This window comes from Rhinoraja longicauda, chromosome 28 (genome assembly GCF_053455715.1).
Source record: "Rhinoraja longicauda isolate Sanriku21f chromosome 28, sRhiLon1.1, whole genome shotgun sequence".
In the NCBI taxonomy this organism is placed as follows: Eukaryota; Metazoa; Chordata; class Chondrichthyes; order Rajiformes; family Arhynchobatidae; genus Rhinoraja; species Rhinoraja longicauda.
Genome location: NC_135980.1, coordinates 25,548,084 through 25,565,420, shown reverse-complemented (window position 1 = coordinate 25,565,420; position 17,337 = coordinate 25,548,084). Strand labels below are relative to the sequence as shown.

At 47.3% G+C, this 17,337-nt stretch overlaps 1 protein-coding gene across 2 annotated transcripts; it reads left to right on the top strand.

The window, feature by feature from the left end:
- Positions 1 to 478: 478 nt before the first annotated feature.
- On the top strand, positions 479 to 10,179 carry LOC144607093 (proteinase-activated receptor 4-like). 2 transcript variants are annotated; one of them, XM_078423690.1, is made up of 3 exons: positions 479 to 542; positions 4,947 to 5,127; positions 8,549 to 10,179. In XM_078423690.1, the coding sequence occupies exons 2-3, from the start codon at positions 5,040 to 5,042 to the stop codon at positions 9,592 to 9,594; spliced, it is 1,134 nt and encodes a 377-aa protein (XP_078279816.1). In that variant the 5' UTR covers positions 479 to 542; positions 4,947 to 5,039; the 3' UTR covers positions 9,595 to 10,179. The 2 variants fall into 2 exon arrangements, with proteins under 2 accessions (XP_078279816.1, XP_078279817.1); XM_078423691.1 differs by lacking the exon at positions 479 to 542 and having other exon boundaries at positions 4,937 to 5,127.
- Positions 10,180 to 17,337: the final 7,158 nt, after the last annotated feature.

Below are 17,337 nucleotides of genomic sequence, written 5' to 3'. Positions count from 1 at the left end.
CCACATAATGAGAACAGTACAGTGAAAAGATGTCAATCTTACAAGCGAGGCAAGCCTCAAGGTCGTAGACTGCATACAAATTCTGTATCATGTCTGAAGAAGGCAGACCAACGGCCCCTGCAGAGGAAGACAAGGCCATCGCCATGGCAGCGTCATCACTCTACACGACGGACCATACGTCAGAGGCGGGCTCAGGACGTTCTGGTTCATCACGACTATCACGTCGATCTGGGTCATCAGCTGCTGCTGCAGCCGCCAAGGCACGTGCTCATGCTGAAGCCGCACGGACACGTGCACAATTTACACAGAGGGAAAATGCCATCAAACTTGATAAAATTAAACTGGAGGCGACCCATCAGCTTGACCGGGCCAAATTAGAGGCAGACTTAGATATGTTACGTCAGGAAAAGGAGGCAGCCGCGGCTCTGGTTCAAGCCGAAGTACTAGAGGCAGCAGCGGCAGCAGAGCTCGATGAAGAGTTCCCGAGAAAGTCAAACCATGCCACCTTAGTGCAAAGCAGAATGGATCGTACGGGAGTCTATGTAAGGGCACAAGCTCACTTCACTGAGAGGGCTAAAACAAACGCAGAACGCTTGTGCAAGAGAGAGCCGCCTTTCCAAAATCATCCCGATTCAGCCAATAGGAAGCAGCTCATTCATACACACTCTGCATACCAGGAAGGCATTTCAGCACATCCAAAGCTAACCAAGCTCGAGTCTCCCGACCCCCACCCAGCACCCCAATTAACCTATACATCCAAGACAGACACAAAAGCTGGAGTAAATCAACGCGCCAGGCAGCATCTCTGGAGAAAAGGAATCGGTGACGTTTCGGGTCACCTATTCCTTTTCTCCAGAAATGCTGCCTGACCCACGGCCTGACTACAGCTTTTTGTGTCTGTCTTCGGTTTAACCAGCATCTGAAATTAAATTATGTGATTTTGTTTTATTTCATTTTATTGGTCAAAATAAATGAAATTAAAATATTTGAAAGAGATGCCATGAGAAACTACTCTGAAATACAATAACTTCAAACATCAATCTTTGGTCAAAATGTCCAAAATTTACTTTATTCAAACAAACAAAATCCTTATAAAAGTTGCATCAGCACCGGCGACAACCAAATTCACCTGGCGACAACCAAATTCACCTGGCGACAACCAAGTTCACCTGGCGACAACCTGGCGACCACCTACGACAGTGGCCACGACAAGCTACGATCATTGGCGTCAAGCCAGCTGTCGCCGAAAAATTTCGGGCAGAATAAAATTTCCACGATGACCCGAGAACGGCTCTGACTCATTGGAGCCTACTCACAACCACGCCCGCGACACCCCTGCAAACGTGTGGTGACAGCCTAGTCAATCCTGACTACGGGTGCTGTCTGTGCGGAGTTTGTACGTTCTCCTCGTGAGTTTTTTCTGGCCACTCCAGTTTCCTCCCACGCTCCAAAGACGTGGAGGTTTGAATGTTAATTGGCTTCGGTAAACTGCCCCTAGTGTGCAGGACATAGAACCAGTGCGAACAGGTGATCGATGGTTGGCAGTGTGAGCCGAAGGACCTGTTTCCACATTGTATGTCTAAACTGAACTAAATAGTCTAAACTGTCTAGAGCAACATGTTATGGAAACAACCAGCGAATAGGTTTATTTTAGTCCCGGAAATCAAGAAATAATTTCAATGTAAAAGACCACTGGGGAAGAGTGATCACAACATGACCAGTTAGCATTCAACCTCAGGGTGAGAAACCTGAGCGTGAAACTTAAAAAGGGAGAATTACAAAGATGTGAGAGGCGACTAAAGTGGACCGAGCAAATAGGTAAGTGGGTAAAACATTAAACAACCATGGCGGACCTAGTGCCTTTTACTGCAAAATGTTATAATCAGTTATTAAGGAAGTAAAATATATAGCATTGCAGCACCAGAATAGGCCCTTGAACCCATCATGTCTGAGCTGACCGTGATGCCAATCCAACTAACCTCATATGTTTGCACATGAACTATATCTCTCTACTCCCTGCCTGTACATGTGCCTCTTGAGCCTTGCTATCAGATCCATATCTACCAACCTCAAAGGCAGTGCACGCAGGCACCAACCCACTGTATAAAAAGCTTGACTTGCACATTTCCTTTAAACAAAATGCTTCTCATCTTAAACCCTTTAATATTTAGGGCGGCACGGTGGCGCAGCTGTAGAGTTGCTGCCTCACAGTGCCAAAGACCCGGGTTCAATCCTGACCACGGGTGTTGTCTGTATGGAGTTTGTACGTTCTCCCTGTGACCTGCGTGGGTTTTCCCCTGGGCGCTCCGGTTTCCTCCCACACTCCAAAGACCTACAGGTTTGTAGGTGAACTTGTCTTCTGTGAATTGAAAAATCGGCCCTTGTGTGTGGGATAGTAATAGTGTTTGGGGTTTACTGGGCGGCATGGACTCCGCGGGCCGAAGGGCCTGTTTCCACACTGTGTCCCAAAACTAAACTAAATTTTACATTTAAGGAGATAATTTGTGACATACACCACTCCCCAACAAAAAACAAAAAATATATTCCAATGAGGAAGAAAGACTCTGAGGGGGGCTGGGTTAACCAAGTGAGTTAAGGAGGCCCAAAACCTTAAACTTATAAGAAGACAAAAAAATCAGTGATGGGCTCAAAGATTGGGATAGATTCACACTTCAGTGATTGAGGACCAAGATAGGCGAGATTTATAGGATAAAAAATGGGGAAAAACTGTAAAGAAATGAAACACTGACAGTAATGGTTTTCTGAAACATTTAAAAAGGAAGTGAGTGGTGAACATCGAACTATCAGAGTGAGAATGGGAAACTAACTTTGAGAATCAAGAAAAGGCAGATGAGACAGACACATTTTGCATCAGTGTTTAAGTTAGAAGACACGCCAAAAATCTCCATTAAAAATCTCCTAGGGCGTGCAGCGTAGGTTCACTAGGTTAATTCCCGGAATGGCGGGACTGTCGTATGTTGAAAGGCTGGAGCGATTGGGCTTGTATACACTGGAATTTAGAAGGATGAGGGGGGATCTTATTGAAACATATAAGATAATTAGGGGATTGGACACATTAGAGGCAGGAAACATGTTCCCAACGTTGGGGGAGTCCAGAACAAGGGGCCACAGTTTAAGAATAAGGGGTAGGCCATTTAGAACAGAGATGAGGAAGAACTTTTTCAGTCAGAGAGTGGTGAAGGTGTGGAATTCTCTGCCTCAGAAGGCAGTGGAGGCCAGTTCGTTGGATGCTTTCAAGAGAGAGCTGGATAGAGCTCTTAAGGATAGCGGAGTGAGGGGGTATGGGGAGAAGGCAGGAACGGGGTACTGATTGAGAGTGATCAGCCATGATCGCATTGAATGGCGGTGCTGGCTCGAAGGGCTGAATGGCCTACTCCTGCACCTATTGTCTATGGTCTATTGTCTATTAGTGTTAAACAATACGATGATTGTTTCTGTAGAATTCATATTAGGTACAGACAGGGCTAAAGGCTCATCAGTGCCCTGCACCTGATGGCTTGCATCTTAAAATGATTAAGGTGCAAGCCATCAGATGCAGGGGACTGATGACGTGCCTGTCTAAGTGCATCTTGAACATTGCCATCATACCTACTTTCACCAACCCGAATGGCAGTCCCTTCAGGCACCTACCACTCTGTATGGAAACATTGTCTTGCACATCTCCTTTAAACTATCTGCCTCTCGCCTTTAACCCTTCAGTATTTGACATTTCCACCTTTCTACAAAGTCACTGTGCACTCCATCAATGCCTCTCATGATTTTAGATATTAGTATAGGGGCCAGGGATTACGGGGAGAAGTCAGGGGAATGGGGTTAGGAGGGAGAGATAGATCAGCCATGATTGAATGGCGGAGTAGACTTGACGGGCCAAATGGCCTAATTCTGATCCTATCACTTATGAACTTAAACCTTCCCTGTCCATTGAAAACCTTTTTCACACAACAGCAATACACATTTTTATCAAGGGTCTCGATCCCGAAAACATCACCCATTCCTTCTCTCCAGAGATGCTGCCTGTCCCGCTGAGTTACTACTCCAGCTTTTTGTGTCGATCTTCAGTAATAAACTTTGCCGGCTACCTTTTACCATGTTGCCCAGCAACGTTCCGCTCACATCCTCCATGTTTGTGCACCCTGGTAACATTTCCGACGCTGCAACTATTTCCAGCACCTTGGTGTCTTGTTAAAACATCACGTCTCACGTAAGACGTACAGGTATGTAGGTTAATTGGCTGGGTAAATGTAAAAATTGTCCCTAGTGGGTGTAGGATAGTGTTAATGTACGGGGATCGCTGGGCAGCACGGACTTGGATATATTTCCGGCTGTATATATATGATATGATATGATAAGATTATTAAGGGGTTGGACACGTTAGAGGAAGGAAACATGTTCCCAATGTTGGGGGAGTCCAGAACAAGGGGCCACAGTTTAAGAATAAGGGGTAGGCCATTTAGAACTGAGATGAGGAAAACTTTTTCAGTCAGAGAGTTGTGAATCTGTGGAATTCTCTGCCTCAGAAGGCAGTGGAGGCCAATTCTCTGAATGCATTCAAGAGAGAGCTGGATAGAGCTCTTAAGGATAGCGGAGTCAGGGCGTATGGGGAGAAGGCATGAACGGGGTACTGATTGAGAATGATCAGCCATGATCACATTGAATGGCGGTGCTGGCTCGAAGGGCCGAATGGCCTCCTCCTGCACCCTTTGTCTATTGTCATCAGTGTTTTCTAGATACAGAGCAATGCAGAAAATTCATTTCACCTCAGAAACCAGGGTCAGGTTCTTTTGCATTATACTTTAAACCAGCCGTCCAGATTATGTCCACGCCTACCTACATATAGTTTCCTGTGGGCAGGAAGCGAGTGGATATATATGGTTCTGCATAAGTAGAAAAGCTTATCTCTAATTTTTGATGTGGTTTCCACACAGCTAAGAGTTCATGACAGTCCCACCACTTCGACACAAGAGTCTGTAGGCTATTGATCATCTCCCGCCTGTTGCCACAGAGTAAGGACACACAGAATGAAGCTGCCGCCACTCCAGGCCCTGGTGTGGTTCACACTGGTCAGTTTTGCCGTAAACTGCCGTGCTGCTGGAAGGATCGAAGGAGGTAATTAGATGCAAATACAACTTCGTTTTTGTTCAGAGGTTTTTCTTCTTGTAAACCTGCGTTCAGTAAATGAGCCGCTAACAAATGTGTAGGGAGGGACTGAAGATGCTGGTTTACACCGAAGACAGAGGCAAAATGCTGGAGCAACTCAGCCGGTCAGGCAGCAGCATCTCTGGAGAGAAGGAGTGGGCGACGTTTCGGGTCGAGACCCTTCTTCGGATGTTCTCTTGTGCAGAGCAGTCATTTCAATGGGTCAATATTCACCCAAGTACTCGACCTTCCCCTGAAACATCATCTATTCCGTTTCTCTAGAGTTGCTGCCTGACCCGCTGAGTTCCTCCAGCTTTTTAGAAACATAGAAAATAGGTGCAGGAGTAGGCCATTCGAGGCAGCACTGCCATTCAATATGATCATGGCTGCTCATCCAAAATCAGTACCCCGTTCTGGCTTTTTCCCCATATCCCTTGAATCCCTTAGCCCTAAGTGCTAACTCTAACTCTCTCCTGATTTTTGTGTCTGCACTCGATCTATAATGTGGAACGTGGGGATTTATTTTATTTTCAGAGTGCCTAATAGATGCCTATAGTAGGCACAGCTGCTCCAGTAGTAAAGCTGCTGGCGACCCAGGGTCAGCCCTGACCTTGGGATCAGTCTCCGTGGAGCTTGCATGGTCTCCCTGTGACTGTGTGTGTGGTTTCCTCCAGGTGCTCCTGATTTTCCCCAAATCCCAAAATCACGATGGTTTGTAGATCTATCAGCTACTTTGCTCCTAGTGCATGGGTGAGTGGCAGAGTATAGAGTCAAGAGTGTTTTATTGTCAAGTGGACCTGTTGGGCCCAAACCTCTCCTGCATTAGTGCAGCACCCTCTCCTCCCCCCTCGCCCTCCCTCCTCCCCCTTCCCCCCTCCTCCCCATCTCCCTGCTTCCCCCCTTCCCCTCCATCCCTTATCCTCCCTCCCCCCTCCCTCCCACCCTCGTCAACCCCCCTCATCCTCTCTTCCCCCCTCCCCCATCCTGCCTAGGAGATAGATTTAAACTTTAAAATGTAAATAACTTTAAAAATATAACACTGATTTCAATGAAACATCTTCAATTGTTGTGCTATCATGTACCGTTTTGGCTGTAGTTCAGGAACCAACAAACAAACGAGAGTTTTAGTATATAGATGTCCCAGATGGAACAATTAAATTCTTACTTGCAGCAGCCCAACAGAATATGTAAGCATAGTACATGGTAAACAATATAATAAACGAGATAGAAAAAAAAAGTTCTGCGTGTACATACACTGTGTGTGTACATTCAGTGTGTGTGTGTGTGTATGTACATATATATATATGTACATATTGTGATATCATGAGAGGTAGAGTCATAGAGGGGAGATACATTTCCTCCCGGTGGATGCAACAAGGACTACAAACCATCATGGCTGCCAGCAAAAGACTACAAAACCCATAGTCAGCAGGGCTGCCTGCCCTGCTGACACTGATTGCTGCTGATACTGATTGCTGCTGACACTGATTGCTGCCCAGCTGAACCAGATGAGCTGATTGCCTCAGTGAGAGAGCTAAAAGGGAAGGGAAGCAGTGTATTTAAAAGGACAGGGAGCAGACAGACAGGGAGCAGACAGACAGACAGGGAGCAGACAGACAGGGAGCAGACAGACAGGGAGCAGACAGACAGGGAGCAGACAGACAGGGAGCAGACAGACAGGGAGCAGACAGACAGGGAGCAGACAGACAGGGAGCAGACAGACAGGGAGCAGACAGACAGGGAGCAGACAGACAGGGAGCAGACAGACAGGGAGCAGACAGACAGACAGGGAGCAGACAGACAGGGAGCAGACAGACAGGGAGCAGACAGACAGACAGGGAGCAGACAGACAGGGAGCAGACAGACAGACAGGGAGCAGACAGACAGACAGGGAGCAGACAGACAGACAGGGAGCAGACAGACAGGGAGCAGACAGACAGGGAGCAGACAGACAGGGAGCAGACAGACAGGGAGCAGACAGACAGGGAGCAGACAGACAGGGAGCAGACAGACAGGGAGCAGACAGACAGGGAGCAGACAGACAGGGAGCAGACAGACAGGGAGCAGACAGACAGGGAGCAGACAGACAGGGAGCAGACAGACAGGGAGCAGACAGACAGACAGGGAGCAGACAGACAGACAGGGAGCAGACAGACAGACAGGGAGCAGACAGACAGGGAGCAGACAGACAGGGAGCAGACAGACAGGGAGCAGACAGACAGGGAGCAGACAGACAGGGAGCAGACAGACAGGGAGCAGACAGACAGGGAGCAGACAGACAGGGAGCAGACAGACAGGGAGCAGACAGACAGGGAGCAGACAGACAGGGAGCAGACAGACAGGGAGCAGACAGACAGGGAGCAGACAGACAGGGAGCAGACAGACAGGGAGCAGACAGACAGGGAGCAGACAGACAGGGAGCAGACAGACAGGGAGCAGACAGACAGGGAGCAGACAGACAGGGAGCAGACAGGTGTTTGAGTTATATTTGGCAAGAAGGCAGCAAGCTACAGTTTTGATTTAACTACCTGTTTTGGTTTTGTGTACCTGTCTGCAAACAATTAAGTTTACCTGTTTTTGGAAAAGACTAAATATATGGAATTTAAGTTTGAAAACAATAACTTTTCTGTCTTCATTTCCGGCACCCACACCTCCCAACCTTCAAGAGAAAAGCTACCGACCTCTCAAGACATTACAATACACACACACAAACGCACACAAAAAACAAACAATAATAATATGGGGAGGAAGGTACAGGAGCCTGAAAACCGTGATCACCAGGTTCAGGAACAGCTTCTTCCCAACCATTAGGATCTGGAACATAGGCCTCTGGTGCTGTAAGGCAGCAACTCTACAGCTGTGCCGCCCAATAGGTGGTACTCATGTATGGTATGATTTGATGGATAGCATGCAGAACAATCAGATCATAAGTGGTAGGATTAGAATTAGGCCATTCAGCCCATCAGGTCTAGTCCGCCATTCAATCGTGGCTGATCGATCTCTCCCTCCTAACCCCATTCTCCTCCCTTGTCCTCTGACACCCGTACTAATCATTTCGCTGTGAGTCTGTACACGTGACAGTGAGGAAATCATAGAAGTAGAAAGAGTAAGAAAATAACTGCAGATGCTGGTACAAATCGAAGGTATTTATTCACAAAATGCTGGAGTAACTCAGCAGTTCAAGCGGCATCTCAGGAGAGAAGGAGTGGGCGACGTTTCGGGTCGAGACCCTTCTACAGAAGTAGAAAGATGTGCTCAGGGTCAGCATTGACTGTGGTTTCATCTGTAAGGTGGTGTTTGGTTTCATGGTCAATGTGGATTTTGTGCCAAAAACGTCTCTGGTTCCGTACTCATTCTCTGGTCCTGTGTTCTTGCCCTTGCTCAATCGCAGAATGCAGGAAGAAGACAGAGCTGGAGAACCGAAAATTTGTCATTGTCCAGATCCACAACCCAGCTACCAATCAGTCCAGCAACACCTTCAACGATTCCGCAATGGTGCACGTGAGAAGTAAAGTCACCACAGTGGTGATACCTTGCTTCTTCATTGTGGTGTTCGTAATCGGTCTCCCAGCCAACGGGCTGGCTCTGTGGATCCTCGTCACGAGAGTCAAGCAACTTCCCAGCACTTTCCTACTCATTAACCTGGCCGTCGCCGACCTGCTGGTGCTCCTCGGCCTCCCTTGGAGAATCGCCTACCATCTGCTGGGCAACGACTGGCCTTTCGGCGAGGTCTTCTGCCGCGTCTCCAGTGCCATCCTCTACGGGAACGTCTACAGCTCCATCCTGTTCCTGACCTGCATCAGCGCCGACCGATACCTCGCCATCGTCCATCCCTTCTTCTCCAAAGAGGTCCGCAACAGGAAGAATGCCTTCTGCCTCTGCGGGGCGGTCTGGTTGCTGCTGGTCTTTGGCATGGTGCCTCTTTACATCACCCAGCAGTCACATCAGATCCACACTCTCAACATCACCATTTGCTATGATGGCTTACCACAGGACGAGCTGCAGACCTACTACCCCTACCTCATTGGTAAGGTGGTGCTCGGCTTCATGGTCCCCGTTGTAATCGTTGTCTTCTGTTACGTATCTATCATCGCCACGTTGCTCCTGAATCAAATGGTGTACGGCCACGCAGTTATGGCCACTCTGCTGGTCCTGCTGGTGTTCCTGGTGTGCTTGGTCCCCTTTAACGTGACCTTGTTGATACAGAGCTACACCAAGAGCAGCGATATGTACTATTATGCCATGATCTGCCTGGTGGTTAGCACCTTCAGTAACTGCATCGACCCCTTCATCTATTACTACATCTCTGAGGAGTTTAGGAACAAATTGAAAAGTATGATTTCCGCCTATAAAAGTGAGTCAGGCTCTGGGAAGTCAGACCAGAGTGTGCTACGGAGCAGCACCCACTCACAGCCTAACTCTTCCCTGCTGGCGTAGTTACCACGCTTCTGTTGGTTGACACAGTAGCGCAGCGGTAGAGTTGCTGCCTGACAGCTCCAGAGACCCAGGTTCGATCCCGATTACGGGTGATGTCTGTACAGAGTTTGTATGTTCTCCCCGTGATCCAGTTTCTTCCCACACTCCAAAGACGTCAAGGTTTTTGTAGGTTAATTGGCTTCGGTAAGAATTGTAAATTGTAAAATGGCCTCTAGTGCGTGTAGGATAGTGTTAATGTGCGGGGTCGGCTCGGTGGGCCAGAGGGCAAGAGGTACAGAAGTGTGAAAACGCACACCTCCAGATTCAGGGACAGTTTCTTCCCAGCTGTTATCAGGCAACTGAACCATACTACCAACAACTAGAGAGCGGTCCTGAGCTTTAATCCACCTCATTGGAGACCCTTGGACTATCTTTCATCAGACTTTACTGGACATTATCTTACGCTAACATCACTCATGTTATTCCCTTTATCATGTATCTGTACACTGCAGGCGGCTCGATTGTCATCATGTATAGTGTTTCTGCTGACTGCATAGCACGCAACAAAAAGGCTTTTCACTGTATCTCTGTGCACGTGACAATAAACTAAACTCAACTATGTGCAATGATTTGTTTAGGGCAATTAATGCCTGGAGTTTTCCAGGAAAATAAAGCTAGTCAGAGCAAATTAACTTTTTTGTCATGAACACCCGTCCACACATCTTTCCCCAGACACGCAGATGTTTATTGGAAATACTCTATCAGGCCAGTCCCACGCCACTCTCTCTTCCCCAGAAAGAGATCATTTCTTCATCTTGCGTTTGAGGCAGCAGATGTTATGCAGCTGCTTCTGCTTCTATTGTCTCTGTTGTCGTTCGCCTGACTGAGGTCAGTTGGCAGGGCTCACCACGGGGAGGTCGACAACGTGAGCCCCAAAGAGATCACTCATCCAATTTCACTTCTGAAAAATATTCCACAATGAACTCTCGGTCTGTGCTTCTCTGCAGCTTAGTTTCAGTATTGGTCAGAGCATGGATGTCAAAAGCCAGCAGGAACCCAGTCTCCCTTCGGCCCACTGAGTCTGCACTGACCAGCGATCCCTGCACATTAACACCTATCCTACACACACACATGGGACAATTTACAGTTATACCAAGCCAATTAACCTACAAGCCAGTATGTCTTCGGAGTGCGGGTGGAAACCGGAGATCTCGGAAAAAACCCATGTGCTCACGGGAAGAACGTACAAAGTCCGTACAGATACCACCCATACTCAGGATCGAACCTGGATCCCTGGTGCTGTAAGGCAGCAACTCTACCGCTGCGCCACTATGCCGCCCAAGTATTTAACAGGACACAAAATGCTGGAGTAACTCAGCGGGTCAGGAAAAAATAAATACGTGACAGAGAAAACATAGAAAAATACGTGCAGGAGTTGGCCATTTGGTCCTTCGAGCCATTACTGCCATTCAATATGATTATGGCTGATCATCGAAAATCAGTACACTGCTCCTGCTTTTTCACCATATCCCTTGATTCCTTTAACCCTAAGAGCAACATCTAACTCTCTCTTGAAAACATCCAGTGAATTGGCCTCCACTGCCAATAAATGTTTCCTCATCGCAGTCCTAAATGGCCTACCCCTTATTCTTAACTGTGACCCCTGGTTCTGGACTCCCCCAACATCGGGAACATTTTTCCTGCATCTAGCCTGTCCAATCCTTTAAGAATTTAAAAGGATTACTTAAATGGGAGGCCACCATCGACTCCACAGTCAAAAAGGCCCATCAGTGGCAGCTGAGAAAACACAATCTGCCACAGGCAATGATGGTCCAGTTTTATACTGCCATCATAGTCTATCCTCAGCTTCTCAATCATGGCCTGGTTTGGCTCAGCCACCAAGCATGACATCGGGAGGCTGCAGCACATTGTTCGATCAGCCAAGAAGGTTGGTGACTGCAACCTTCCCCCCCATTGACGATCTGTACACTGCAAGGACCAGGAAGCGAGCGGATAAGATCATCTCTGACCCCTCTCACCCTGGCTACAAACTCTTTGAAGCACTTCCTTCTGCCACAGCCAGACAGCTTTTTTCCACGAGCAGTAGTTTGTTCCTCATCTCAGTCCTAAATGGCCAACCCCTTATTCTTAAACTGCGACCCCTGGTTCTGGACACCCCCAACATCGGGAACATTTTTCCTGCATCTAGCCTGTCCAATCCTTTAAGAATTTAATGTTTCTACAAGATTTCCTCTCATCCTTCTAAATTCCAGTGAATACAATCCCAGTGGACCCATTCTTTCATCATATGTTAGTCTCATCATCCCGGGAATTAACTTGGTGAACCTTCGCTGCACTCCCTCAATAGCAATAATGTCCTTCCTCAAATGAGGAGACTAAAAGTGCGGTCTCACCAGGGCCCTGTACCGCTGCAGTAGTGACGTTTCGGGTCGAGACCCTTCATTATCTTCTTCAGTATTTTGCGTCTATCTTCGGTGTCAACCAGCATCTGCAGTTTCTTCTTACACGTGTTTAAAAGATATTTGGATGTAAAGGGGCAACATTTAATACGAACCTGAGGCCTAACTTTTTCACTCAGAGCGTGGTGGGTATATGGAATGGGTTGCCAGAGGAGGACGGCACATTGGCGCAGCGGTAGAGTTGCTGGCTTACAGCGCCAGAGACCCGGGCTCAATTGTGACCACGGGTGCTGCCTACACGGTGTTTGTATTGTAGGATCAACTGAATCCCATGACAGAGAGCAAAGAACAAATGACACTTAGTCGAGCCAGACACCTCGTGTCTCTTTTACTCCAGAAGCCACTTTCACCTACATTCTCACCAATCATAGCCCTTGTGCAGATAAGGCCATTTAGTGCGTCTGACCTTGGAGTTGTTATTGAGCTGTTGTGGCTGGACCTTCTCACGAGGTTGCTTGCAAGTCGCCAGTGGTAACAGGATGTATGCAAAACCGACGTGGGCCTGATGATGCAACAGTATGTTCTTCCTGTGATTGTGTAGTTTTGTCTGTGTGCTCAGGTTTCATCCCACATTCCAAAGACATACAAGTTTGTCGGTTCATTGGCGTTGGTAAAATTGTCCCTCGTGTGTAGGATGGCGTTAGTGTACAGGGATCACTGGTCAACGTGGACCCGATGTGTCGAAGGGTCTGTTTCCGCGCAGTATCTCTAAAGTCTAAAAGAAGGTAGCTGAGGCAAGTACTAATGAGAATCTCAGTCAGAAAAGGTCGGGAACAGAGCAAGGAAGATCATTGGCTGAGAGCAAAGTAAATGTTAATTGCCATGTGTAAAGGCAGTTTAAAAAGAGCGCCAAGAGTCCGTTAGTCAGCCAGAAAAGTGCATAACTCCAAGCTTGTCAGGAAGGCAGTATAGAAGTGAGTACCTGGATTGGTTGATCAATTAAAGTAGAGGTTTGGTAAATTGGCCAATTAAGTAATTTAGTGACTGATATAAGCAAGACTTGCACACGGGGTGCAGCCCAGTCGAGGGAAGTGCCCTGTGAGAAAGGTGCGAGTCTTTGGCTGCGAGTCCTGTGAGAAAAGTGCGAGTCTTCAGCGAGGAGGCTGAGGTGAGGAAGTTACGCTTGTTTTTGAACCTGAATTGTTTTTGACTTCACTCAAGTAATGGCGGACAAGTTGGTGCAGTGTGTTTCCTGCAGGATGTGGGAAGGTAGGGACACCGCTGCAGCTTCTGGGAGCTACACCTGCAAGAACTGTGTCCAGGTGCGGCTCCTGAATGGACGTGTGGCGGAGTTGGAAAGGCAGCTGGAAGACCTCGGGGCCATCCGGAAATGCGAGAGTTTCCTTGACAGGACCTACTGCGAGGCTGTCACGCCAAGGGTCCAGGTCGAGCGAAGGTGGGAGACCGTTTCAGGGGGGAGCAAACGTGGGCTACAGGAGACCCCGGTGGCTGTGCCTATTGCAAACCGGTACACTCTCTTGGGAGCTGTTGGGGCAGAAGACGCTTCCAGTCCGAGCGACGGACGTGTTGGCAGATCTAACCCAGGCAAGGAAACTCGACCGGGGAGACCGAAGTCAGGAAGAGCCATAGTAGTGGGTGACTCCATTGTCCGAGGTACGGACAGTAGATTCTGTGGCGACAGGCGGGACTCGAGGATGGTCTGTTGCCTCCCTGGTGCCAGGGTTCAAGACATCACGGACCGGCTTCAGAACATCCTAGCGAGGGAAGGCGATCAACCGGAAGTAGTTGTGCATGTGGGCACGAACGACGTTGGGAGGAAGGAGATACTGCGACGTGAGTTTAGAGAGTTAGGAAGAAGACTGAGAAGTAGGACGTCGAAGGTGGTTGTCTCTGGACTGCTGCCTGTACCTCGTGCTGGTGAGGGCAGGAATAGAGAGATCGGGGATATGAATGTATGGCTGAGGGGCTGGTGCAGGGAGCAGGGATTTAGATTTCTAGACAACTGGGATCTCTTCTGGGGTAGGGGTGACCTGTACAAAAGGGACGGGTTACACCTTAACAGTAGGGGGACCAACATTCTGGCAGGTAGGTTTGCTAGTGCTACAAGTGTGGCTTTAAACTAAGTAGTGGGGGGGAGGGGTTGACAAACTGGGAATATGGAGATGGAGTTAAAGGGGAAGCAAATACAGGAGACATTGCAAAGGACTCTCGAATGAATGGGGAGGGAAGTTCTAAAAAGGATAAGAGAGTAATGTCAGGGCCAATTGTGACCGGTGTGAGAGGGGAGGTGAATACAGAAATTAAAGTGTTGTATTTAAATGCGCGAAGTATATCCCGTGGTGCTGGCTCGAAGGGCCGAATGGCCTCCTCCTGCACCTATTGTCTATGCTATTAGCTGATATAGTTAATTAGAGATATTGATATTTTGTTGTAGATGGACGAAGATGGTTTATTTTGCTGTTGTTTTAGCTAATATAAAATGGATGCTTATTTTCAGTGGAAAGCAGTAAGATGGATGCTTGTGGCAGAAATGTTATCATTGGGAATGGAATGTGTTTGTCCCTTTATGAATGATAGGGAGCAGACAGAGGAGTATAGGGGTTCCTTGTTCTTAAATTACTCCCTTGTCTGACAGTGTGAGCCTTGTGTATTAAAACAGTTAAGAAGCAAGGTCGTGCAGCTGCGAGATTGCTCGTGTATAAAAGATAAAGAAAGTTTCTTTCTCAATAACAACTCCTTATATTGGTGCGTGGGAAAGTAGGAAACGTTTTGAATCCACTCTAGGTAAATTGATGCCTTTCCCCGAAAGCATGTGACCTGTATTAATGATTTTGTTTTCTCTAACCATGGGAATTGTATTAGAATTGGAATTGGTCCTTGATTTCTTTTTGTCACACCTCTTTCTTCTCTGTAAAAAAAAGTAAACAATTGTGGAAAAGTTGTTCTTCCCCTCTCCTCAGTTGAGATCTTTTCAGACATTAGTATTGTGTCTGGAAATCCTCACGGGAAGAATCCCACTGTGGAATAAATCTGATGTGCTCATCCAGTATTACGTGTGTTATTCGGACTGAAGGTAAAGAACTTGAATTGTCACTATAACGACATTTAAAAGACAGGTTGACATGGATAGGGAAAGTTTATAGGGATATGGGCCAAACACAAGCAGCTGGGGCAAGTGTAGATAGGGCATCTTGGTCAGCATAGGCATTGGGCCGAAGGGCCTGTTTCAGCACTGTATGACTCGAGTTGAAGCTAAAAGGATTTGTAGACCCAAGGAACTGCAGATGCTTGAATCTTGAGTAAAACACAGTGTACTAGTGTAACTCAGCCGGTCAGGCTGCATCTGTGGAAGGAATGGACAGGCAGGCAACATTTTGGGTCATAACTCTTCTTGGTGGATACATGTGCAGAACTGGATTCCATTCTGGGGATTTCATAACATGGAATGGTGGCCTTAAAGAAGTTCACTTAAATTCATGAAGGCAACAAGGATTAAAATACACAAAGTGCTGGAGTAACTCAGTGCGTCAGGTAGAATTTCCGGAGAACATGGATAATGTTTTGGTTCAGGACCCTTCTTGAGACTGAATATAGGTCCTGACCCAAATTGTCACCTATCTATGTCCTCTGACATGGATGTTGCCTGACCTGCTGAATTATTCCAGCACTGTGTTGTTTTTTTGTAAACCAGCATCTGCAGTTCCGTTTCTAAAGATTAAAATATGTCGACAGGCTTCATGGATTTGAGTACCTCGAATGTAACAGATTAAAGGGTGACTTGCCAATTTTTTTTTTAATGATAAAAGTAATTTTGCAGAGCCAAAATCAATTAGGATTATATGGGTAAAGGAATTTGGAACTAAGGTGAAGATGGAGATCCACAACTGTGGAAAGCCCACATTTCCACCGTTGTATGTTTGAAATTCTTGCAAAAGAGCAACTGTGCAAGTTGCTCACTACCACTGTGTAGTGGTTCCCTCTCGTGGCTGATGACAGGAGCACAACTAATAAACCGAACTTTCACATCTTGCTGCCGAACATTAGTTGATGTAGGTGAGAAAAATTAAACGAATAAATCATTTGCACACAAAATGTATGAAGGACTATCGCAAGTACACGTTCTAGCCTTAGAGGGAGTACAGAGAAGGTTCCCCAGATTGATCCCTGGGATGGCAGGACTTTCATATGAAGAAAGACTGGATAGACTAGGCTTATACTCGCTGGAATTTAGAAGACTGAGGGGGGATTTCATTGAAACATATAAAATTCTTAAGGGGTTGGAGAGGCTAGATGCGGGAAGATTGTTCCCGATGTTGGGGAAGTCCAGAACCAGGGGTCACAGCTTAAGGATAAGGGGGAAGTCTTTTAGGACCGAGATGAGAAAACATTTCTTCACACAGAGAGTGGTGAGTCTGTGGAATTCTCTGCCACAGAAGGTAGTTGAGGCCAGTTCATTGGCTATATTTAAGAGGGAGCTTGATGTGGCTCTTGTGGCTAAAGGGATCAGGGGGTATGGAGAGAAGGCAGGTACAGGTTACTGAGCTGGATGATCAGCCATGATCATATTGAATGGCGGTGCAGGCTCGAAGGGCCTACTCCACCTATTTTCTATGTAACGTTTAAAAAACATTTACTATCGCAATGTTTAAGAAACATTTAGACAGATACACTACATGGATTGGACAGGTTTAGAGGGATTTGGGACAAACGCAGGCAGGTGGGACTAGAGTAGATGGGATGTGTGGACAAGTTGGGCCGAAGGACCACGCTGTACGACTCTATGACATTATGCTTTTCGTTTGAAAGCTGGTGTAATTCAAAATGGTGAAATATCCTGCAGATGCTGGAACGTTGAGTGAAACAGTGTGCTGGAGTAACTACGCATACATTTACACTGACGAGCCAAAACATTATGACCACCTGCCAAATATGCTGTTGGTCCTCAGTGTGCCGCCAAAGCATGGACTCTACAAGACCCCTGAAAGTGTCCTGTGGTATCTGGCACCAAAACATTAGCATCCTTCAAGTCCTGTAAGTTGTGAGGTGGAGCTGCCGTGGATCGGACTTGTCGATCCAGCATATCCCACAGATGCTCAATCGGATTGAGATCTGGAGAATTTGGAGGCCAGGGCAACACCGTTAACACTTCATCATCGGACCAGGTGACCTTCTTCCACTGCTCCGGGGTCTAGTTCCGACCCTCGCGTGCCCTATCTGGGCGCTTTCGATGGTGGACATGGGTCATCATGGGCACTATGCAGCCCCATGCAGCAAGGTGCGATGCACTGTGTATTGTGACACATTCCTCCCGTGGCCACCATTA

What these genes read in the sequence shown, in the direction of transcription:
- LOC144607093 (XM_078423690.1), top strand. Translation starts at nt 5,040, where the DNA reads ATGAAGCTGCCGCCACTCCAGGCCCTGGTGTGGTTCACACTGGTCAGT. An exon ending in TGCTGGAAGGATCGAAGGAG is followed by an intron (nt 5,128 to 8,548) that starts GTAATTAGATGC and finishes GCTCAATCGCAG; the next exon opens with AATGCAGGAAGAAGACAGAG.